The sequence below is a fragment of the Echeneis naucrates genome, chromosome 16, assembly GCF_900963305.1.
Source record: "Echeneis naucrates chromosome 16, fEcheNa1.1, whole genome shotgun sequence".
In the NCBI taxonomy this organism is placed as follows: Eukaryota; Metazoa; Chordata; class Actinopteri; order Carangiformes; family Echeneidae; genus Echeneis; species Echeneis naucrates.
The window spans coordinates 1,233,958-1,260,064 of NC_042526.1; the positions used below are offsets into that span (position 1 = coordinate 1,233,958).

At 43.0% G+C, this 26,107-nt stretch overlaps 1 protein-coding gene across 2 annotated transcripts; it reads right to left on the reverse strand.

The window, feature by feature from the left end:
• Nucleotides 1–1,980: 1,980 nt before the first annotated feature.
• Nucleotides 1,981–18,386, reverse strand: wasla (WASP like actin nucleation promoting factor a). Of its 2 annotated transcripts, XM_029523823.1 has the most exons (12): nucleotides 17,709–18,386; nucleotides 13,092–13,226; nucleotides 11,550–11,636; nucleotides 11,117–11,213; nucleotides 9,826–9,849; nucleotides 6,236–6,437; nucleotides 5,482–5,524; nucleotides 4,161–4,314; nucleotides 3,135–3,350; nucleotides 2,731–3,089; nucleotides 2,528–2,636; nucleotides 1,981–2,218 (listed from the first exon to the last, which is right to left on the reverse strand). In XM_029523823.1, exons 1-12 carry the CDS (start codon nucleotides 17,811–17,813, stop codon nucleotides 2,157–2,159), a joined length of 1,593 nt encoding a protein of 530 aa, XP_029379683.1. In that variant the 5' UTR covers nucleotides 17,814–18,386; the 3' UTR covers nucleotides 1,981–2,156. The 2 variants fall into 2 exon arrangements, with proteins under 2 accessions (XP_029379683.1, XP_029379682.1); XM_029523822.1 differs by having other exon boundaries at nucleotides 2,731–3,350.
• Nucleotides 18,387–26,107: the final 7,721 nt, after the last annotated feature.

Below are 26,107 nucleotides of genomic sequence, written 5' to 3' on the forward strand. Positions count from 1 at the left end.
GCAGAGGCCCATTTAGAGGACAGCGAAGCAGGATGTGCTTTGATTACTCTAGTTAAAAAAAAAAAATAATAATAATAATAAATGATTAAAATCAAGATGGCTGACGTCCAAATTCAGTGTTATGCCCACAGACACCGACATTAATCTGAAAGGAGGAAGTAGGTGGAGTCAAAACATGTCACTCAAAGAGGCCACACCTCCAGTGATGCAGAACTTCAGGTCTTTCCAACAGATGAATTAAATAAAAGTTCAACTCCTGAAGCAGTAAACTTCTGTACAGACCTAAAATAGCTCTGTGGAGCAACAGAAACACAATCAGTGTGAACACACAACTGTTTTTCTGCTGCAGATCAACCACAGCAGCTGTAACGCACACATCACACATCCTACTTTTCAGCAACACTAGAGAGAGAAAATACAATCAAATATTTGTTGATTTGCTTTAAAAGCTGGAGACTTTTTATGAAGAAATGAGTTTGATGCAAGTCATTTTTTTGCAGGTCCTTTATGGTGATAATCTCAACAATAAACCATTGTGTTAAAGTAGATGTGTTTTAGAAAATGTATGTGTTTTTATGTTTGTGTTCTGCAGATGCTCACAATAAATTGTGTGTGTGTGTGTTTGAACCAGTTTGACAAAACACCAAGAGACACATTACTCTGTAAATATTAACATTTATTTAAGTATACAATTTAGTCTTCTCTTTCTCCTCCCTCCCTCCCCCCACCCTCTCCCGACCCTTTTCACAGGTTCGATGTCAGTATCTCGGCTTCTCGATGCAGCATCACGCCGTCGCTGGAGGACGGTAAAAACTCTAAAGACGAACAGTTAAAACGAGCGTGGATTCATTTCTTTGTGCCATTTGTGGACGGAGGATCGCAGACTAATCCATAAGCTGCTTCGCAATTGCCACATTTGGTTCATTATTTGCTTTATTATTATTATTATTATTATTATTATTTTCTTTAATTGAGGAGGCATTTACAGTTGCGTTGCATAAAATTAAAGTTTGTTAACTGACGGATGGAAGAGGATGATTTCTTTATTTCTTTCTTTTAAATATGATTTTGTTATTTAGTGTGATTTTTGAAATACTGTGCAGAGCTGCTTCCTCCTGCAGAAAATAACAGAACAAAACCAAAATCAGAACAAAAACTCCCATCATACCACAAAATGCCACAGTGTGCGTGTGTGCGTGTGTTAACATGCGATGACATAGTTGTGTATAAAGCCAAAGAAATGTGTTATACCAAAACATCATCAGTCACGTTTGTAAGGTTGAGATACAGCAAACCTTTTAGCGTAGTGTTTCTCACTGTATTCTGTATTCCACACACACTCACACACACACACACACACACACACACACACACACACAAAACAAAAGAAAAAGAAAAAACAGTCAACCACAAAACTTAACTATCATACCAACTGTGTGCAAATAAACGGCTTTACTTACGTATAAAAGAAAAGTCGAAAATCCACGCGAGGCGATCAGGCCGCCATGATTTGGTCAACATGAAAAAATAACACGACTAAACTACAATTTATTAGGAAAGGTAAGAAAAGAAGCACGGTAAGAAAATAGTGTTATCTCGCATTTAAAGCGACCGCCGTCAAACACAAAGAGGATCCTGCCTGTTCGGTCACACGAGCGTCTCCCTTTAAGTTTCTCAAAAGAGGAATGAAATGTGAGGAACTGAACACATGAACGATTTCCCAAAAGATGACGAGGACTCCCGACTCCTCGCCGGTGGAGCAGCTAGTGCTTTAAATTATCGATTATTGATAAAGAAACGAAGCTGGCTGTTTCTGGACATTGTGCTGATGAGCGATTTAAGTGCTTTCTAATGACTTGACATTTGGTGGGGGGTGGGGGGGGGGGGTCTCTATCAACGAGGGTGTGTGACAGTTTAACGGATGAGGTATTGCACAGATTAAATGTCATAATCATAAAAAAAAAAAAAAAAAAAGCCAAAAAGAAAAAATGGGCAAAAAAAATAAATATACAGCGAATTCATACAACATTTACATTTCAGTTTTTTAGTCTGATTCTGGAAGAGTTTTAGAAGAAACTTTAGTGTCAGCGATAGGTGAAGGGGTGTGGGGGTGGGGGAACCTGGGCTGAGGACAGGAAAGGTGTGACGAGTCGTCACTAATCGTCCCACTCATCGTCATCCTCAAAGTCTTCTTCTTCGTCGTCGTCCTCATCCTCGTCTGGGAAAAGAAAACACACAAAGAACGTTTAAAAAAATGAAAATGAAAATAAAATTGCATTATCATTAAAAGCTCAAGGAGGAGGAAAGCAAAAGGAAGGAAACACGGGAGGAAACAGGCAAGGCAAGAACAGGAGACAGAACAGAGGAGAGGAAGGAAACGCAGGAAAAGAAGCAGTACAGGTGGAAGAACCTGTTCAGTCGGACCGGCTGAGTTAGGAAGATTCCACCTGCGTGTCAACAAGCAGCTAGCTTAGCTTAGCACAAAGACAGGTACTTCAGCCTCATGGTGTGAAAGCAGCAGACTCACCTGAGGAATGGATGGCTTTGCTCCTCTGCTGCATCACCTCCATCAGAGCGCCAATGATGCCGGCGGCTGGAGCCGGCGTTGTGGGGCCGGACTCCGGGTGATCCGACACCTGGAGACAAAGACGGACCCAGTTTGGTTTGTTTCAGGTACAATTACAGGTTTCTATGGCGATCTGTGGCAAAGGGACTCTCTGGTAGTCTTACGGTCTTGAGCTGGATCCCCTGTCGGATCTGGTCCAGCAGGGCGTCTCGGCCGGTGCTGGAGGCCGGCGCTCGGTGGTTCTGCTCCACCTTCTTCAGCTGGGTTCCACCTCTGATCTGCTCCAGCAGTGCAGACTTCCCTCCTGGGCTTGGCGAATGAGGGGAGTCACCGCCTCCTCCGTCCAGCTCTGGAGGAGGAGGGGGACCGGGCGGGGGAGGTGGAGGAGGAGGTGGGGGAGGTGGAGCTGGGCCTGAGCCGCCACTGTTGACTGGAGACTGCTGGGCCAGTGGGGGAGGCGGAGGTGGCGGGGCTTGAGGTGCGACAGAAGAGTGTGAAGAAGATGGAGGGGGAGGAGGTGGAGCTTGATGGTGGTGATGGTGCGGGGGGGGAGGGGGCTGGTGAACACCTCTGGTGGGAGGTGGTGGAGGAGGCGGTGCGCCCAAAGTTCCTGGCCTAGATGGAGGCGGCGGGGGAGGAGCTGAGGCCGGCGCTCTGGAGGGAGGAGGGGGAGGAGGGGCTCCACGGCCCCCCCTGGACGGGGGAGGAGGAGGTGGAGCCGAACAGTGGTGAGGTGGAGGAGGTGGAGGAGGGGGTCCGCCACGAGAGGGTGGTGGAGGTGGGGCTGCAGGGGGGAGGAGACAAGAGACAAGATGACATCACACAGGTGTCGCCTGTTTTCGAGATACATTGTACAGATTATGGGTCAAAATGAAATCATATATATTTTTATTAAATGATTTGAAATGATATAAAACCGATTTCGGGACCATCTTTAAATCACAAAAACACTTGATATTAGATTCAGATTCACGTTCATGCTCGCCCTCTTCACCTTCAAAGAAGTGCAGGTTAACATGAATAAAGCATAAAAATCAAAAAGTGTTTTATCTGAAGACATCAGACAGAAAAACAAAGGGGTGTGGGAACAAATGACACTGAGATGAATCTGTCACTGTGTCAACAAAAAATGATGCAAATGAAGAAAGGTAAATTTAGACCATTGTGTGGCACAGTTCTCAAGTAGTTAAACAGTTACATGTCTGATCTATAAAAAAAAAAAAAAAAAAATGTGCAGGTAAAACACAAAAGACATTCAATACACATTACACAAAACAGAGAAGAGCAGCAAAGAGAAAGACAGTGGTTGATGTGTGTACTTGTACAGAATAGTTGGCAATTAACTGTCTAATCTGCTCATAACAGTGATTACACACAACATCTGTGTGTGAAGATAACACAATTAGAGACACGCAATAATGAAACATCACTAAAAGCCTCAGGGCTCAAAACATGAACGTAAACACTGTACAGAGCTTCATTCCTCAATCGACACTGTTCAATTATTATTTCTGATCAGTGTCATCAAAGATGCCTCTGAGTGAGTGTGTGTGTGTGTGTGTGTGTGTGTGTGTGTGTGTGCGCACACACTCACCCTGCCTCCTTAGCTCATTCTTCACCGCCTCAACCCCTCCCTTCTTCTCAATGAAGTCGTAGATGACCTTGGATGTCTCTCTGTCCTTCAGCTGAGCTTCTGAGATGCCGCACATGTCGAAAAGGTTCTTCAGTTCAGGGTCCAGGTTGTTGAGCTGCAGCGTCGGCAATGCACAAACACACACACACACGATGATCGTTAACACACTTGACTGATGGACGCTGGTGGTTGAACCAGCTCATGTCCTTGAGCAGAATGAATGAGGAGCCTCAAGGCCTTTTTCCTGCAGATATTTATTTATTTCTACATTTTCACATTTATTGATGCATTTCTACATTCATACATTTTCTATATCTGTATATTTACATTTAAATTTATAAGTTGAGGCCAGACACCAATCAGAGTGAACACAAGTAATTGTTTAGATGTTTAGAGAAATATTTAATGCTCAAGATGAATTGACGTGTGAATTGACTGTGTAAACAGGTAAATAGTGAACACCTTCTGCTCAGCAGCTCCTCAGGAGGTAATTTATTTATTTTTCCTAAGTTGACCATTTCTTTTCAAACTAAAATAAAGCATCTCATCCCTCCTCTTACTGCAGCAGTGTCAGTCTGACACCTGGTGGCCAAAAGCTGTACACACAATCTGATCCTGACATGACGAACATCGTTCAGCTGTCCTTCATATCAAACGTCTACCTGCAGCCTCCAGCAGGATATTTGGCCTCATGTCCTTTTTTCCACTTCTATTATTTATGCTTTTATTTCAGTTCAATAGGTGGAATTACTTCTTCTTTGGTTCCTTAAAAATCACAATTGAAGCAAAAAAAAAACAAAAAACAAACAAAAAACATCATCTCACCCCTCTTCAGGCATATTATTTTATCTGGACTACGTTGTCTTGGTTATTGAATTTTCCTCTTTTTCTTATTTTATAATTTCATTTTTGTTTTCCAGTCTTTGGCACTTATTGAGTGCAAATTTGGCATTCTAAGAGTCACAGCCATGTTTGCTCAGCTCCAGTTATTGTGCTTTTTAGGGTGAAGTTCAGTTAATTACTTTTACTCTTTAGAGTATTTTGTGTTACACTCTATTGACGGTGGAGACTTTTTTTTTTTTTGCATTTTAACATGCAGAACAACATGAGTTTGTTGTGGAGTGGGATCCTTGGAGGAGTATGTATTAATTTGAATGAGCTGAGTCTCTGAGATGTCTGAATAATATGAGCAGGAAGCAACAAGAGCCTATTGTGAGATTTCATCATGCAGCTACCACATAGGTCACTATTGTGTGCGTGTATGTCGAACGAGATTACTCACATCAAAACCTGTATTTGGATCCCAGCCCACGTGCCCAATGTGTCTGGAGAAGACAGAACAGATATGCGGTGAGATCACATTCGTGTTCGTACAGAAAGACACAGACAGACACACACACACACCGATAAATCAAGAATTTAGCATGTGCAAGTGGGCAAGCATGAGCACATGTTAAACAGCGAGCCCACACAAACACACACACACACACACACACTTGAAGACAGTGTGGTCATTGAGCGAGCTCAGACTGCAGTGTCTGAAAACTCCCTTGAACTCAGCGCTGCTTCTGTTTGTCCAAACTACACCAGGTTTATTTTTTAAATAGTTCAACTGTTAACAACACTTTGGACTTTGGATAATAAATCAAGAAAATATCAGCTAAATTATCTGAGTCATTTTCTGCCTCATTGTTTTCATGATTTATGAGGAGTGGCAGCTCCATCTATTCAAACCAAACCACCACCTTTCTCCAAGAGACTTGGAGCAGATGTACTCCCCCTTTTTAAGCCTGTAAATAAAATTCAGACAATCTAAAAGTAAACTAAATGTAGCTGCAGTGGAACTTTTATCATTCTAAGACACATACTTTCAAGCATTCCTGTGTTTTTTCAAAACTCTTAATAGTAATAATGCAAGTACAAATAATAATAACAACAATAAACACATATTAAAGACAACACGACTGAATCTGAGCACGTCACCACCATCTCATCGTGCTGCAATGTTGACGGTCTCAGTGAAATGTGTGACTCACTGGAAGTTGCTGGGCGTGCCGATGTCGGCTTTGGTCAGCTTCTTCTTCTTGCCTTTGGTCCTCTTGTCTTTGCGGTTCAGGCCGCTGTGGCTCAGCATGTTGTTGAGGTGGTACGGCTGCTGGTGGCTGTGGGAGTTGTGGAATCTCACGTTGTTGATCTCCGGGTTCTTGATGTCCACTGTGGCCATGGGCAGAGCTGGACCTGCACACCGGGAGGGTTGGAAAAGAAAAGCGGGGGGGAGGTGTTGATGAGTTTTCTGACAGATTTATGAATTTCAAATCTAATTGGCAGTTGATCAAGTAATGTCCTAATCCCTTTCACCTTTTACTCAGCACAAAATTAATGTTTTAGCTTCAGGGCATGATGAAAAGCTAAACCATCATGATGCTGCTTGATGATGACACTTTCACTGTTTTAAAAATTAGACTTAAAACAGAAGTGCTGGGAATATAATCGAAATAAAGCGAAATCACAAGAGCTGTAGTTTTACCCATTGATCACACTTTTCAGAAATATAAGGAACATGTTTTTTTGGAACCCACATCATCATTTTTACATTGTCAATAAAACACTTTCACATTCAGAACAGCTAAAACATAAGCGGCAGCAAAAAGCCAGGAATGACCATACAGCTAATTGAATTAGCTGATTAAAGAACAAGAAAAGATCCTCATGTGTTACCTGGGTCTGGAACAATCAAAAAGGATCAAGGCTCTTCTTTGTTTTTGGCCCTTCAACTGCACTATTACTGTTCTTAGTACTTTTTCAAAATCAGAGTCACAAAGTGATTATATAGATGCCAAATTTATGAGTTCTTTGAATGAAGAGGAAAGCTTGTGTAGTTTCAAAGCAGAGAGGGAACCAAAAAAGAAAAAAGAAAAAGTGGGCAGTGGATTTTGCAGTAAAGGGTCCTAATCCCAGACACCTGAGGGATCACTGTGGAAGAGTGCTAGATGAAATGCTGTCATGTTTCACATTTAACAGCAGTGATTTCATCCATCTGCTCTGAGCTTTTATGATCCATCTTTTCTTGTATAAATATCAAGCTGTCCTCTTTCTACTCCTGTCGGTCCAGGCCCGTTCACTCTTCGACTCCCTCATAATCTTCCACAAACAGTAGCATCTGACATAACTGATAATCCACAGCTAATCCCGGTCAAAATCCCTGGACACCCCATGAATGTTGGATGTCGAGGACCAGACGAATGCTTTCCGGGTGTAAAATCATTCTTCTGTGGTTTGGACTGAAAAAAAATCCTTTACTTTGAATTATTAAAAATGTGATTATTTGTAAAAGTCCTTAAAGTCCTACAAGTCTGAAGGAAACGATTTGAATCCTCTTTTCTCCTTCTCTGATCAGTTTCTGAAATTCAAATACTGAAAAAGATATTGTTTTTGTATCAGTACACAAAAAATGTAAATGGAAAAGTTGAGAAGTGTAAAAAGTTCTGTAGGTTTGTAAATAGTAAATGTCCGAACAGTTATGCCTGATGTAATGCTTCTCACGGCATCACAGTTTACCGATGAATGTGGATATTTCATATCTGGTTTAAATTCATCTGACATGTATGTAGAAAGTTTAGCTTACTTTGTTCAAACTTAGGTTTGGACAGAACAGAACAGAAGAACAACATCCTGAGAGCTCTTTGTTCTGCAGCTAAAAAAATTCTGGGTCTTTCGCCAAAACAGACCCGACCACCAACAAACTGTAACTCAGCAGTGAGCGTCGCCTCGGGCTGATAGCCTTCAGTTTATCAGGGCAGAATATTTGCAAAGTATGTGAGAGTTCACTACAACGAGGCTGATCCCCAAAGGGCCGACATTGGCAGCATCTTCCCCTGCAAAACTTTGATTTTTTTTTTTTTTTTGGTTGTTGTTCTGACGACAAGGACAAAAACAATACATTCCCTGGGGAGGGGGGAGGAGGCAAGTCAGGATCTCCCCAAACGGAGAACCAACGTGGCACCAATTGTCTCGTGTTTCACTGCTTAAATGTCAGAATGAATCTGTGCCGCTGGAGAGAAACTTCAATGAAACAACCATCTCTGGCACGACTCGGCGGAGCTGACTGAGGAGGCGACTGATCTGTTAATCCTGCTCTCCGTAGCCTCAGTGTTTGCCAACAGTCAGAGGGTTTAATGGAAGTAAACAGTCCTTCGAGACAACATGCAGGCGCAGCTGCAGAGGAGGAGGTCTAAATTAAAACTTGGAAGCACTGGGAATATTACTCACAACTGTGGTCTGGTTTGGTGTTCACAAGCAGCTAAACAAACACACTAAAATAGCATTTACATTTTGGAAAGCTCCAAGGAGGAAGGTGTGGGCTGCTCACAAGTCATTTTTACCCACATCAACAAGAAGTTGCTTTTTCCTTGAAGAACTACCAAAATGGCAGAAATGCTGAGGGTGTTTTTCTTCCAAGTGAACTTCTTTTTGATAGAAAGTTCTCCTGTGTCCGCTCAGTGAGGTGTCAATACGACGGTGACCTGGATCAGTATACTATCAGTAATATGCAGGTTATTCATGGCACCTCCGGTGTCAGTGGCACCATTTACCAGATTATTGCAGCAATTTCTGCCCAACAGAAAACCAAGAAAGACGGTTCAGGCCACATTGAGCTGGTACTTGAAGTGGAAAGGTATTAAAACTTCACAGCACAATCGATGTCATGGCTTGGAGGAGACTGTACTTGGAAGAGATTATGTCTTTCAGGAGATTGGACTTGTTGACAGTAAAAAAGGACAGAAGAAGATTTTCAACAGTTGGCCATGAGTCAGGCGTTTCTACAAAAAAGACCTGAAAACACTAAAGTTTGGAGGTGTGTTGCGTTCACCACGAACGTCTGGCTTCCTTAATTTTGATGTATGTGATGACACCACACACGATTGGTTGTAATTTATCAGGTGACATCAGGAACATAAACCAATCATCAGAGCCTCATTGAGGAATGACAACAAATGTTGGGCAGCCATGAAGGTCGGGATTACAGATTAATGCTAATGTGCATCACATCAGGGTTTACGGGGAACAACAGAGACCATGTGGTCCACATATGGCACAGATGGGCTTCCTGCTGGACAGCTTAACCGACAGAAGCCTCCCATGTGCATCAGCACGTGAGTCACGCTGTCTGTGAAACAACGAACAGAACAACTCCACTCTGTGGCTGGACACACGCCAGAAGACTGCAATAACATCGGTCGTTGAAGCAGACACTCAAAACGCTGTTTCATCTGAATCTTTCTTTGAATTTCACTGGAACAAGGGGTCACAGCACTTTCTTATTCGACTATATTTTCGGAGTTCGATTCCCAACCTGTCTGTCTCCACTATGCTGAACAATAAAGGAGTAATGGATGAAACTTCACAAATTTGGAACGAGCAGATAATTACAAAAAAAAAAAAAAAAACAGGCAAAATTAACAAATTATTTAACTACTTGACTGTGATGCTTCCCAGTTGAGTGTATCTTTTGTTAATGTTGGTGCTTTTTGTGATTTGAAAGAACAATATGTGCAAAAAAGAAATAAGTGTGTCACTGGGGTCTTTTACCTAAATCTGGATGAACAATATTGAGAGTTCAACATACCATTTTTAGAGTCACCTCTTTTCTCTGCAAAAGAAAAATGGACACAGTTATTGTTTCAGAGCAGAATTAACAGAAAAAAAATGAATGATAATTTTTGAAGAGGCGACAAGAGAAGTTGAGCTGTTCAAGAGTCAGAAAGCGCGATGAGGTTCAGTTAGTGCAAATCAGTGGCGGTCAGAGAGAAGATGACAGGAAACACAATCCCACGTCTTCAACGATGTGGACAAGCAATCAGAAGGACAGAAAAGGAAGTCTTCAGCACAAGCAGAAGAAGATGATGATTTGAAAGCTGAGTTATGTCTGACATAAATTTCCCCCTCCTGAAAAACCTTCTGTCTCCCAGCTCTGTGAGCCTTTGAACCCTCAGTCATCATCACAGTTTGAGCAGGCACTTCAAAAGGCCGGCATGCTGAGAGGATCCAGAGGGAAACCAGAGAGAAGGAGGAGGAGGAGCTGCTGCAGAGATGTTGGCTTCACAGAAGAAGAGAAATGTAACCACAACACAGAAACAGCCTGAGCAGAGAGATGAGGAGGAGGAGGAGGAGGAGGAAGAAATAGAGAGTCCTGTTGTAAGCCAAGCCTCCACTCTATCTTCATCTGAGATTTAAAAAAAAAAACAAAACACCTTTACAGCCAAAGATGGGGAGGAAGAGGATCAGCTGAGGGGCATCCATCTACCCAGAAGCTACCCGGAAATAAAAAGTGACAGGTTTGTTGTAACAGCACAAAGTGCTTTCTGAATACAGACAGAGCATTTCTCCGTGGAGTGTCACCTTTGATACTTCCACTGTATTAATGCTGAACCTCAACCTGATTTGGAATCAAAGACCGCATGGAGGTCTACCTTTAGACTACATGGACCTTTAATGGAGACACCATACTCTGGGAAATAACAACCTCGCTTGATCCTTCTTTGGCAGAAATACTACGCTGGTGTCCTGTGGGATTAAAATGACCTTCAACCTCTAACTGAGTGGGATTTCTTGGTTCCTTTTAATTCTGACTGTGTAAACGCATTTGCAAAATTTCACTCAAATACGATGGCAGCGAAACAAAACCATAAAATCCTCCATGTTGACTGATGCCTAATACTAATATTTTCTTGGGTTGAGATGCAGTGGGGAAAAAAAAACAAACAACACTACTCCTGAGTTGATGTTTGATTTTCAGTTTAGTTTGTCAAATGTGCGAAATCAGATTCATGTTGTGTTAGTTGAAAAGGAGGTGAGTTCTCTGGTTTAAGGTGAGAAAGGCCACACAAGGTGAGGAGACAAGAGAGAGACAAGCTCACCAGTTTTGCGTTGTCGTCGGCTCAGCAGGTCATTGATGGCGACTCTGAATCTTTTGGCTTCTTCTTCACTGGCGAAATTCAGGCCGATCTGACAGGTCTGAGGGAAAGAGGAAGAGTCATAGATGAATTAAAGGCCATCTTTACTATCTTTACTATTGCAAGTGTAATATCTATTTAATAGAAGTATGTATGTGTATTATGTGATACTGCCACCACATAGCAGTTTCATTTGACAAATACAAAGGGATAATGTACAGTAAACATGGCACCCACACGGCTGCTTTGCATTAGTGTCTGCAACAGCGCAAGTGTGGCGAACTCTTTGGCTTCACGTTGACGCATTCAGCCGTTATCACACTGTATTAAAACTGAAAAGGCTGCTCAGAGGCAGAGAGAGCAGCTTCTGTGGATCAGAAATCAGTTGTAAACATACATCTCCTGCAAACGAGATGAAGTAGGATCTGGAACTGCTGGTGGAGAAGTTGTGGTATAACTCCTGTTCAAACATGGTTTTTCCCTCCTGCAAAAACAAAGAAAGAACAACGCATCAGAATGGGTTCCTCATCAGCTTCAGTCATGCATTGACTGTTTTAATTTCCCTCCTCCCATACACTTTGTTTACTCGTAAGAAAATCAAAGCTCTGACGCTTTTAATGCAGGAAACAATATCAACAGCTATGGATTTGGTAGAAGAATTCAAATATTTGGATGCCAGATGTGACTGAATGTGCCACCAAGCAGGCTCCCTGCAGCATGAACATCATCATGCTCATCATAACCCTAACCCTAACCCATCCAACCACCCTGTCCTCTTAAAAAAAAAAAAGTGTCATCAGAGTGGATCATGCTTTTAGCTGGAACATCAGACTGAACACCAAAAAAAAAAAAAACAAAGTGTAGTTTTGAAGCTCTCTTCTTGGCTGGTGTACACGCGCTCAGCTGTCACTCTGAGAGGCCAGATAAGTTGGATAAAAGTTCAACCCCTGGACAGTTGTCATGAGGCAACTGAGACCAAACCTCCAGATCCAGAGCCTGGATGAGGGTCCTGCACAGTGAATAAAAATCACTCACTTTGAGGCTAATTTTCTCTATTCACTCAAATGGATTTCTCTGAGCTGTGTGTTCTTTGGCAACCGAGCAGGACTGGCTAACAATACGACTGCATTCTAGGCAAACTGCAGAAATAACTTGGATTACTGAAATGCACAAAAACGAGCATGATCCAAAAACAGTAGAGAGCTGACCAGCATCAGCAACACAGCACAGGTTTGAAGACCAGGGCTGCTCCACTGTCACCATCTTGACTGCAACTGACTCCGTCCCCAATTCCAAGCTAGTCTAAAAATGGGCAAAAAAGGTGGCACTGAGACTTTAATGGAGTTTGCAGGACACATACGCTCACCTGTCACTCAATGAGGCGACACCCCCAATAATAAAAAAACGAAACAGCCTTAAAACAACACGAAGTAAAAAATCTTGATTTAATCCTTTCTATGTTTTTCAACCTGTTGCACAACAGAAAACAAAAGGTGATTCACTTTGCACATCATCTGTATAAGCTCTGAATTAATTTCTTCAATGACTCAGTCTACCTACGCACTGAGAGACACGGCAGAGGATAAAGATGAAGAAGCTGGGCAATGAAGAAAAGCTTTGTGGTGGATTGTCAGCTGAGTAAATCTACACCACTCTCATTTTTAGACACACACCGAGTTTACACAGACATGACTGGCTGAATCAGACAGACATTAATCAGACTTCACTCTGCCAGCTCTGTAGCATAAAGTCTGTAATGTTTGACTGAACAGAGCTGCTCATTGTCCGAAGACTTCACAATGAGTGAGTGGGCATGAAGGTGACGTTTCTTTCCTGCCTTCATCAAGCTCCAACCCTCGCCTTCCTGGAGGTGAGATAGCATCTGACAATGGACGACCTGGAGGGGAGGGAGAGGGGAAACATGATGGCCCTGACTCACCTTAATGTCGAACACTCTGATGAAGTAGGACCTCTGTGGGTTGTCTTTGACCAGACAGGCCACTCCGCAGCATCTCTTGGCCCAGCTGGCACTCCGCTCGGCTGCGTATACCTGGACCACCGCCGAGCACAGCGTCTGCACACACAGGACAGGACTGTCATTATCTCATTAAAAAAAAAAAAACAGAAGCAAAGTTGCAGAGTCAGGAGAATTTTAACTCCCTTCATTATGTGTCCAGATCTTAAACGCGCGCGCACACACACACACACACACACACACATCTGGTTCTTTGTTAAAATCCTCAAAGCGCCACATGTTTGACAGAGCAGGAAGTAGAAATCTACAAATTGCAGTACACATGCAAATACTGCGCATATCAACATGTGCACTGGCTCCACACTGCAGATTTCAGATGAACTGAGGATAAACTTCCACTTATTTTTAATATTTACACTTGATGCAGGATGCAGGGGCCAAATTTACAACCCAGACACCAGGTTAGTTTCTTCCACAAAGTTGTGGGACAAGACACAGATTTAAAAGAGACCGCCCGAGTGATTCTGATTTTCTAAGGCCTCAGTCTATGTTTTTAAAAATGCAATTCATGTACGAGTCACGGCGTCGTCCCTTTGCCCATAATGGCTCAGCCTTCCAGTGTGGATGTTCACTTCTTTAAGATCATATCTCTGCCTTTATGTCCTTAAAACACAATGCAGAGCATCTCTTTGAAAGTGAAGACGCCAAAATGTGGTTTATCTAGTTTAAAAGCGGACGTCGGGTCCAGAGCTGTATCCTGACGGCATGGCTGACGTGCTTTAAACTGGCAACGGTGCAGAAAACAAGTTTAACCAGCAAAATCTGGATCAACTTGACAACTGACAACCAAACTCCCATAATCAGGCAAGATGCAGTGTTGACCAATCACATACATGTAAGTGCAGACTGACAACTTGTGCTGCTGTAACATCATATCTTGCCATCGTAAACTGCTGTGCAGCATTTCGGTGCTTGATCACACTTTAAAAATATAAATCTATGTTTTTACATCTTCAGCACACTGCACCATTTTAATGCTGAGCTGTTTTCTGACCTTTATGAGCCCTGACTCAGGAAAAAACCTCAGTGGTGTTCAATGAATCAGGTGATTGCCAGTCAGCCTGTTTCTGGATACAGAGCAACATGAAAAATATTTAATGGAAACCAGTCCAACAGTTGTTGAGAGCAACTAGGTCCAAAGTGGAGGCTCTGGAACCAAACAGCTGGCAGACAGTTAGACAACACAAGGTTTTAATCATCTTAAGAATTAGATTATTTTATATACTTAGGGCCCAACAAGCATTAAAACTCCCCTCAAGTGGAACGCAGAGGCCCAAATAAGGAAAAAACAGACCCAAACAAAACGCATGTGGCTCTTCAGGTATGAACCTCACTTACTTCGTGTTTTGGGAGCTTTTTATCCTCAGCCTTGTCTTCAAAAAAGATCTCTGCCCTGCTTTGTTAGCCTCCACAAAATGGGTAGTGGGTCTTTGTGAACATCATTACAGCGTTTAGCCTTCACTTATGCAGCACAGGAAGCAGAATCCTGCTGCTTCAGCAATGCCTCATTCTCAGACTGTTCTGGTTCATGGGTTTGAGGTTTCCACGGGGGTCTACGCTGTGACTTTGGGCCGTTTGGGAGAAGAGGAGGAAATGCCGCTGGGCCGGTTTCTTCCTCTGAGATTTACGAGCACAGGTCAGAGGAGCAGCAGGAAACACTTTTCACCGTGAAATCACCGCTCAGCATCACACAGGAAAGGTTGAAGGTCAGCTGTCGAAAGCCTCATTTAGGCTCTGTAAATTCTCACCGAGGGAAAGTATGCAGCAGTAAAGGGGAGCTGCACCACTGCAGACTCTCTGCAGTCTGCAGCAGAGGTACCACAAACAACACTGCAATCAAATGCTCCATTAGTCACTTGACAGAAAATACAGTTTGGGAAATGATAAACTGCTTAATTCATATATCAAACGTAATCCTCAGTAACTCTCAGGCTGCAGCTTCTTATACAACAGCAGATGCACAATATAACTCCTTTCTCACATGGAGAGATGAGCTGTTGAACTGCTGGTCAGACAAAACACAACATATTGACCAGCTCTGTGTCCTGATTGGGTGAGACAGTCTGTCAATCATACAGCAGTCACCCCCGCCCCCTTGGTCATTCATTTAAAAAACGAGCATTATGTTGTTTTTAGGACTAAACTAGAGACTGGGACCATAAACTAATCAGGAAAATGTTTACTGAGGGGCTGAGGGACATTTTCCCATTGTATGTTCAATTGACCGAAAAGAACCAATCAGCTCCACAGGACCAGCTGAACTTCTGGACTTCACAACATCCGGTTTCAAAGGAATTGGTTGCTCAGTAATCAGACAACTTCCCAAGTGCTTTGGATGAAAACAAAACATCTGTCATTTTGAACTCTACGTCCAGCAGTCACAAGTTCATTGATTTCTGTGGTTTCACAGACTTCACATGCACTCTGATAAATCCATCATAGAGCCATTTAAAGTGCAGAGGGGAATTGCACAAATCTAGATTGGGAAATTAGCCGTGTAATTTAGGAAAGATTAAATGTAATATTCCCTGAAATTGCTTTCCTCTGCCCACTTAAACTATCATCTTGCATAACTGAACCTTAATACCAAAGAAATTCCAGCCTGCATCACTAGATTGAGTTTTAATACTGTCACAGATATCTGCCTAACTTTCTAATCCTGCTTTGTGAAATGCCTTTGGAGTGCAGCCCTCCATCTGTGTGCAGAGGAGACGAGGGGGTCTGAGTACAGGTTTTCCTAAATGCTGGTCTTTAACTGAGATTTCCCTCCACTTGACTGATAACACCTAGAGTTATTGCTGGGTGGAAGGCATCACAGTAAATCATTTCAGCCATCATTTTTAGATGGAGGTGAAAATGAGAGATACATTTTTTCGATGCCTAAATTCTATGTAACAGAAGCAGGTCTGGTCAGTACAACCTATTCTACCCTACTGCATGCATACAGCTGCTTCTTGTCAACTCTGCAGACTCGGCTCCAGTTCACCTCTGAAACCTGCAGCAGCTGACATTAAAACCTGCTGAGCTCACCTACAAACACCACATTACATCACCTCAAACAGATCAGATTAAACTACAGACTCATTCTTTATCGGTTCTTGTCCTTATCCAAGGGTAGATATGATGTGGTGCAGTTGAGAGACTGTGTTAAAAGGCTGGTACGGTATTTCAGGGTTCTGTTTTTTTAACTAAGTGCAGTGGCCCTGAAGTGTCTAAGTGGCATCACTGAAAACGGCTTCCTGTCTCCTAGAGGACAAACAAGCATTTTTGATGAAGTGGAAGGAAACGCTGCAACTATGATAGTTCCTTATTCCCGCAACTTCCAAGATGAACCAACATTTGGAGATTCCTACAATGTTGAAAACAAAATCAAGAAAAACAGGATCCCAAAAGAGGCATTGCTGTTTTTAGACTAATCAGCAGCTACTTAAGACTAGAAGCAACAATAAACCAGATATCCTCTCTAATGAAGTTCCCTCAACAGGCTTATTTTGATCGAAAGAACAAAAACTAAAAGTATAGAGCATCTAATCAGCCACGTCTGGTGTACCACCTGAAGTCTTCCTGGGACTCCTGTTTTTCCAGACAGTGGCTATAATCAGACTGCAAACAGCCAACCATCTTGGACATGGAATGATGTCCAGTATCAATTCATGAGGAATTAAAGAAAAAAGGTATTCCTTTCCACTGTCACAAAGCACTAGCTAATATGTTTTTGATTTGACAGTACATTAACAAATTAACTTGCAGAGTTGATTTATGTTTTAATTAATATAATTATTCCATCGTTAAAAGGCCACATTTTCCCAGAGCACAATGAGTCTTTAAATGACTTCTTGGGTCCAAAATGCAGATTTCTTCAGTTTCATTCTTTAGAAGATGAAAACATATGCTGAAGCATTTTAAGTGATTTTTTTTAAATTAATGCATCGCTTTAAGACAACAAAATATCGTGCTTGTCTGAGGAGTTAAAATTGGTAAATTTTTCCCATTTATTTCTGCAAAATTGACTTTAAGTCAATTTCTAAAAGTTAACTTTTAGAAAAATGTTCACAATTAACCACCAATACACATTTTACTGAGGTAAACAAATCTAAGAAAGTACTGACTGCTGATGTTTGAAGAACATTTAAATACCTATAAACATATATAACAAACTACATTTAAGTCTACTGCCATAATTATTATTGCCTCTGTATAAAATCATCCAAATCTAATTTTAAAGTGAGACCAGCTTCTAGTTCTTGACTTTTAGAGATGAAATTTAACAGCCGAATCCGTTTCAGGGAAAATAAACTGATTCACCTGAGTTAGTTCTAATTTTGAACTTTCTCTGTAAAAACACATGTAAACTGGTTTCACGTCGTTTAAAAGCCCCAGCTGTGTTTGTGCTGCTTCACATCACCTGAGAGGAGGGTGAGAAAGAAGAAGGGCTGATAAATAAATAAATAAATATTATTTTAGCAGAGTCTCTGCCGGGTTGCAGGTGGTAAACAGACCCGGAGGTGTGGGGGGACTTACGGCGCATTTCCTGCCCAGGTATCCGAACAGACACTCGTTCTCCTGCGGGGTCAGGAGGAGGGAGCCGACGTTAGCGACCCTGCGGGGCGGAGGGTGGCTGTTCATGGCTCCCGATTCTTCAAGTTAACCCCTGAAACGATGCGGTTTGATTCCCCCCCAACTCTCCTCCAAAACCCGGACGGGCTCTGCAAAGTTCACCGATTAGAGAAAATCCATGCGGGCTCCGGCTGCAGGCCACAGCAACCGGATCATCTCCGCGCAGTCCGACTCCAGGCTCGGAGGGCGGAGGTGGGGGAGGACGGGGGACTGTTTTCCCCCCTTGGGGCTTCGGGTCTGCTTCAGGAAGAAGCTCCACTCCTCCGCTTCGGCGTTGACGGTAGAATCAAGGCGCCTTTCCGCGTGTGTTGACGGTTAAACGCCGAACTTTCATTCGGAAACTCCGGCAGCTGCAGCAGCGATGCGTCCATCCAACATGGCCGCCAGACGGAGCAGACCACTTTAAGAAGGGAGGAGGGGAAGCTCTGCTTCGGAGAGAAATTAACTCTATTATTATTTCTTTTGAAATGATAAAGTCGGAAAATCTCCAAACAAAGATGCTATCATTTGGCGTCAGCTTTGCGTTAAAATCGTGCAGTATGTTTGCATTTGGTTCGCGGCGAAGCTAAGATGCGGTCGATGACGCAGAATGGTTCGTTCCGATGGGACAGCAGGAATGCAGCTCGAGCTCTGCGGCGGGAAAGGGAGGAGCGCGAGGGGTGGGAGTGTGACGCAGGGAGAGGGGTGGAGCCTGGTGGCGGATGTAAAAATGCCAATAAATAATTTATAAAGTGATGAATATTTTTGACCGTTTATTTTTGTTGTCTCTTTGTTTGTTTGTTTTAGCTGAAAAAATATAAAATATAAATAATTATATTTTATTAACTCCTGATGGAAGAAAAATAGACTGCAACACAAAGTTAAAATATAATTAAATAAATTAACATTTAAGATTTTTTTTTCTGCATTTTAATGGAAGGTTAAAAAGATTCATGCAATAGTTGGGAATTGATTCATCTGAGTTTTAGAAACTTAATAAAACTGAATGAGGGTGCTCCACTTTTGTCTTACGCTGTAAAATCTGACACACAATTACAGCAGGTGAGGGGAAAAACGTGGGCTGCATTATGAGATTGCTCCTTTGTGGCGTTCTTAACTGGAATATAAACACTTAGTAACTGCCTACTGATACTGCAGATGCATGTTTAAATCGCTAATTCGGGTCTTAGCCAGATCATCATGAGATTTTTGAACATTCCCTTCTGGTACTCCCAATGAAATCCCTCCCTCTGTTTAAAATCTCAAAAAGTTCCTCCTTATGTCGTGCACCATGCAAACATGGAACCACAAGATGTGTAGACACGGAGGCTGCTCTGTCATAACAATTTAACCCGATTTAGGTTCTTTATCAAAGTGAATAAAATGAGGGTGAGGGTTGGTGGTGGCCGTGGTGGCAGATGGACAGACGGCAGTGGAGGTCGGTGTCCTGCAGGTTCTGCCCGCGATGTTAAAGCTCGTCAGCAGCATTAAGGCTAGCACTAATCTGTAGACCAGCTGCTTCCATGTCCGAGCGTATAAAACACTGAGCAGAGGCCAAATGAGGAGGAGTTAAAGGACCATTCAGAAATGTCAGAGTTCCTCTAGTGGAAGACCAAGATCCCTCCGGACGCTGCAGAGATAACTTGAGTTAAGGCCCATCAGTCAGTCTGTTCTTCACTTTGATCCAGACCGAAATACCTTCAGATGCATCGCAACCAAAAATGTTCCAACATTCAACGTCTTCACAGTAACTAAACCCTGATCCATCCCCTGCTTTCTGGGGTGTTTTCTTCTGAATGAGAACGTCATTTAAAAAATCTGCCTGCATGATGTTCGATGCTCAATGATGATTATTAACAGGCCTCACACTGTAGCTGTCGGCTTTTCCTCCTGAATCATTTCATCTGGTCTCATACACCTGAAAAAAAGACCACAGTGATTATCATAATGTTAACAGATGGTCATGAGCATGGAGGGGGAGGGGGGTGTTTGTTTGTGAGGCAGCAGATTTACCGGAAAACAGAGTCTGTTCATCTCCTGCAGCTCCTCTGCTGCTGCTGCTGCTGTTCATGCATGTTTTTTTTTTCCTGCTGCAGCAGTTAGTCTGTCACATGTGAGAAAGTCTGACTGTTCAAAAAGGAAACTCACATTTTGGATTTTTCTTCCTCTTGTATGAGAAATACAAGAAAACAAATGATGAAAATCAGTTAATATGCAGTCCATCTTAACAGTCCGTCTTTAAACTTCTCCTGTGTTTTATCTGAAGGGTTGAAATCCATCGGAGGAGACATTTGTTGTTTGAAGAATCAAATACCATCTTAGTGTAGTTTTACACCTCCTCGTTCAGCTGCCCTAGTAACAAGTGAGCCAACCAGAAGAGCCGATCTGATCCACTCACCTGATTGGCTGAGTGATCTAATAAAGGGTAAGGGTTACAGCAGATTTCAGGTAAACACTTGGAGAAACCAAATCCTTCAAGGTTCAGTGGGCGGGGCTTAGGTTCTGATGTCACAAAAGGGTGGTGACTGCCCTTTTGTGACATCACAAAGTTCCAGAAGTCTGAACAGCTGGCGTTAAGGCTGTGAGCATTTCTCTGTGGACCGAGGCCTTCGATGCTTTCACCGTATTAATATAGAACCAGAATCAAAGACCACCTGGCGGTCTACCTTTAGACCGTTTGGACCTTTAACGTCTAGACTTATCCTGACCTTTACAGAACATCTGTACATTTGTGAAGTTGCAGAGGACAGGAACATTCAACTTTAAGAATCACTCTTCATACGGAGCAGTGACAGAGCTACAGTGAGAACAGTTACAGACACAAACAACAATGCAAAATTAAAAGTGCTGTCACAAAACCTCATTAGGATCCCACAAGGCACAAGAAAATGCAAAATACAGTGCGGTGTCATTGTGACTGATGTGATTTCTGCTCAATACCTCTAAAAATTGAATAAATAAAATAACCCCATATTTCACAGAAAGGTGAACAAAGATGAATGAGGTACAGTGCAGTTTATGCTGACACCACTAGATGGCACCACAAACTGTGCTGTCAGACCGAACAGAGCGGGAACACCGGACAGGAAATGATCAAATCCCAAATGGGAAAAAGGGGGATTGTAACACACACCAGGTGAACCCTCTAACACAACAGGGCAGTAACAACACACCGACAGTGTGTTCATGAACAGCAGTACTTAATAAATGACCTTCATATTTACTTTGTCACCTGTTAATGACAGCCTGTTTCTTCGTACTTTGTAAAGGTCAGAGGACAGAAACAAACAGTCTTAGACTTTGACTTTGTGACATCACCTGATGTCCTCCTTTGCACCCGTCATCATTACTGTGGTCATTAGAGGGCGTCCACCCTGGAATATACAGTTCACAACACGCAGTGGCCTCTTGGATTGTTTTTATGTCATAAAAATAATTTTTACAGGATTTTTTATATGTATGAAAGAGAAGTAAAACTCTACATTGCAGATTAATTCTACTTCAATCAAGGTTTTGTTTTTTTTTTGCCTCCATCAAAAAAATAGATTGAATTTCAATCATCAGTCAAACAAAAGACTTCATACAAATTGGTTGAGCATCGTCTGAGCATCGAGCAGCGTCTGTCCTCTTTCCCAGAATCCCCCCTAAACCTGGACTCTTTGCTCCCAGTCTGCCAGTGTAATCTAATTTTTAAACAGCATGATGGGAGCCTTAATGTCCATCCGTCTGCGTTGTTTCCTGTCGAGGCATTCATTCCCAGATTAGACGATCTTTGGTTGATACAATCAAGCAAAACATCCCGCATGCCCACCCCCCCCCCCCCCCCCCCCCCCCCAAAATTTAAACAGGACTATATCTATGGCAGCTGGTTCTTTACCCCCCCTCAGTGGACTCATTCAGAACAACCGTAAACACTGCTGCAAAACGAGATGAACCCTGACTTCCTCTTATTCAGATATAAAGTCATCAGGAAACCTGCTGATGAATTTCATTGTCATTTACATAAAGCACACTTGCTTTCCCACAACTCTTTAACATGTTTATCACAAACATATCGAACAAAAAATGAACAGCATCAAATTTCACCACATTCAGTAGTTCTCCACTTCAAGAGACCGCTGAGGGAAACAAAATATGAAACAGAGGAGAGATTTCTGCAGGAAGGCCCAGCTGGAGGAATGTACTCTGATTTTATCTGATGTTTTTCTGGCCTAAGCTGTTCTGCAGTCAGTTTCAGGTGAAGTTGCATGATATAAATTAAGTTCTGACGTTGGGCGCGTCTGTTCGTGCAGACTGGAACTGATGAGTCTGTAAATTTCTGTGATGCTGATGCAGATGTGTCAAGGATCAGGTTATAATCCTCCAGGTGTTTCTGCCTCCGTCCACAGATGGGAGAGAAAAACTCAACACCTTTACTGCGTTGTCAAGTCGAAAACGAACACACTACAGACACATCCCTCTGATTTCTAAGAGTTCAGCTTGATTTTGATTTTGGTATTTAAGGTATTTAATTTATGTTCATGTGCTTCAATTGTAAAAAGAGTTTCTAACTGTTCTTGGGCAAAAAAAGGGTTAGGGTTAGGCTTTGAAAAAGTTTTTAACTTGGTAAGAGTCTCGCAGCTCCTTCGGTGACGGCCCCACCCATAAGGCTTCTGATTAAGGGAATCCAGAATGAAGACCTCTCCAGGCCTGATCGGGTCATCAGCGACGAAGGTCAAGTGGTGGAAAAGATCTCTTCGTGCCTCGTGTTGTTTCCGTCTTCTGTACTTCCTTCCTTCTTCAAACCTTACCTCGCTACCAGAAATGACAAATGACACGATAAAACTGGTGGTTTTCCGGGTTGGGGCCGTGTGCACCATGGGGATTTTGGAAAGGGACTGACTGATTGTCAGAAGGTAATCCATTAAACAGGAGGCTTCAGGATTAAAAATCTGCCATTGGTCTCGTCTGCAATCTGATTTTATTGCAGTCTGGCAAACCCTTCAAATGTCCACTGATAACGGTGGTCCACAATAGGGCTTAAAATGTCCTCCAGCCGGTCTGTGTCTGAGGCTTCATCTCCTGTTTGGTCCAGTAAATGAGGGTCCTGTTGGGCACAGTTGAGGAGGGGCCACAACAACAATAGTGGGGCAACTCTGCCCCAATAACACCCATGAGAGCTCAGCGAGGTGGCAGAGAGCCTGATCAGTCACTTTTCATCTGAGGAAATCATCTAAGAGGAGGACTCGACCTGCAGAATGGTCATCAGAGACAGGAAGGTAAGCCATCATCTTTATTCAGCTGATTTTATTCCAATTATTGAAATGTTTTAGCTCATCAAATCACATTTACTCTTTATAGTCATAGAGATCTGGCTCTGTCACTATTTCATTTCTACTTTGTTCCCAGTCCTGTGAACAGCCTTTCACTGTCATGGTGTCCCGGTAATGGGAGTACACATGCACCTCAAAGTCTTCATCATCATACGCAGATTTTTGGAAGGCTAACCTCCACATGCTGCAGTGTATCGAAGAAAAGGCTCCAACTGCAGTCCTCACTTCATGCATGCAGACATGAAAGGCTGTAAATTCTATTCCACTAAAAATAAACTTAGTGTACCAACAGTTTATAGTCTAATCACTAACTGTTCACTGTTTAATGTGAGAACCAGTCCTGCTCTCACTATCTTGGAATATGTGCTTTGTCTTACATGCAATATTTAGCACCAAGTCATTCAGACTGGTGATTTCAGAAGAATTTCTGTCAAAATGAACAGTAACTGAACATCTGAGGCATTTTTCTGACAGCTGGGAGGACAGGCTTAATAACTAAACTGTGTAAAAACGCAGCTTCTCTCTGAGGCAGCAGCAGTCAAGTGTGTGAGCGCTGATGTTAATAAAAGCATAAAAATCACATCTGGAAAGTGCAGCAGGGAGATCACAGCCTGAAAACCACACGGGAACATAATCAGGACGCTGCTGAGGAGTGAAAATGAACCAGAAAGAAATCTGCACAATTGACGCCACAGGCACATCGATCCATTATCCCTGTTGTTTGACTTTGTGTGTGTGGGGGGGGTTGTGGTGTGGCTGATGGGTTAGGGTTAGGCTGAATTGGTAGATATTATGAAACAGGGTTTGGGATATTGTGAAACTCTGGTCCTGGTTGGCAGGACTCTTGGTTTAGTTGCAGCCCTGATCGTCTTGGAGATATTTGGACCGTAGGTCTTAAAAACAGAGCAGCAGAGCTCAGTGCTGAACCAGACCAGGAGAAAATGGTCCGATCTTACCAGGTCTGGGCATCAATGTGGACCTCAATCATCATCATCATAACAGGAGAGTTAGTTTTATGAGGCTGGTAAATGTCCTGTCCAGGTCCACCAAGGTCTGCATCGGGTCATCTGATCTGCTCTGACCGTCCTCAGGTCGCTTTTTTTTCAGGATCAGGTCCACAAAGACATCAAGTCTGCTCAGTTACAAAGAAAATCTGACTTCATCTTTGCAACTCCTGACAACCTGGGAGTCACATTAGCAGCAGTCTGACTCAGAGTTTCTGTGGCTTTAACGCCCCCCAACACACACACACACACACACACACACTAATGACGGTCACTCTGTCTCTGCTTGTTGGACATTAACAGTGGATCATTAACTGTTAATTCTAGGCTGGCTTCATATTTTCCAGACTGAACTGTGCGAGGCCCCAAACCCAAGACCCCCCCGAGTCCGGCAGATGAAGTCCAGCTGACACAGTTTCATAGTTGGTGCAGAGATGTTCAGAGCCAGTTTAGAGGGTGAAGCCTTTTTCCAAAACCGCAGATGCATGTCTGGCTAACAAACTCACTGTTTCGTCCCAGACGTATAGTCAGTGCGTCGCTCCCTAACAGAAAAAAGCTGTTTACAGGGAGCGCGGCTTGAGTAGGACTTCTCAGCTATGATGTTGTTTTTGTTGTTTTATCAGATGAAATTCACAAATGGAGCTCCATCTGGATTCTCTGGAGATCTTCAATGTCCATCCAGTGGTTATGAAAATTGAAATGTTTCAACCTGGCACCCATGGTGGACTGACTGACTGATCCCACCCCCGCCCTGGTCCTCATCTGGATCCCATTAAGTTCAGCTTCTTTTCACTGTTCTGTTGTGTCTCTCTCAGACAAAACACCAAACGGAGTCTCCTGTATCAGTCTGGGCTCAGACTGTATCGATGGGGGGTCTTTGTTGTGGTGTGGAGTCGCAGCGTTTCCTGAGGCTTCGGGCCTCTTGGCGGTTTGGGCGACAGCCTGAGTGGCTTCACTGCACTCAGTTAGTCTTGGATCAGCATCGCCAGAAAAACCATCACAGTGGGAGGATTATGAAACTGGTGTGAGAGGCACAGAGCGTTAAGAAAAGCTTCACTGTGCTGAGCGGGACACGAGGAATGTTTCTGATAAATTACAGCCTCTTTAAAACGTTTCGAAGGAAACATTTTGACGGTTTATTTGTGAATCGGAGACACAGCCATGTCCTCCAGCTCTCTGCTCCCTGATCCACGTCCAACATCACTGCAATCGTAAAAAGTTCTCGTGCCATTTCAAATCTTCGGTCTATTCCGATGATGAATGAAAAGTCGAAATGTTCGGAGAAGCCTCAGCCCACCGGTGGTTTTCCTGCATCTCCGCTCTGGTTACAATCCCGCAAAGAGAATGATGGCAGACTTTCCATCGAGTCCTTGGAGTCAACCTCGGTGGTCATGTTTCCCAAGAGCGGGGTCACAGTGTCTTTTCCCCGACTCTGGAAAAACTAAAATATGAATTACTTACATATGAGGGGGCGCCAAGAGCAATTAGATAGAGAGGATTTTGAGGGGGTGGGAGAGTGGTGGTGGTGGTGGGGGGTCCTAAATGAAATCCTGGGGGAACAGTTTCAGAGAAGAAAAAAAAAAAAACGAGCTGCAGAGAGACCCGACGTGTTGTATGTTAACTATGTGATTTGGTTTCAACATGATGTTGTTTCTGTATGTAAAACAGCAGGCTGCTGTGTTTTAAAGGACGACAGGAAGACTCTGACTGCGTTAAGACCATTTGAATGGATGTTAAATCTTTTAAAGGGAAGGGGCTCTGGGATTTGAACCCTCATCTTCTTCTTTACTGTAACACAATCTTCAGAGAACAGACGAGCTTTGTGTTTTGGTTGTTGTGGAATTTGGAGCATTCACTTCAGTGATCATCACTCATATGTCCGCTCACCAACCAGTCTGATTATTTCTGCTCACTGAAGCTCAAAATGTGTTTATTTTCCCTCCAAACATGTAATTTTCCCCCTCTGTCTGTGTAGGACCACTAATTGCTTCATGAAAAATCGGTGGCC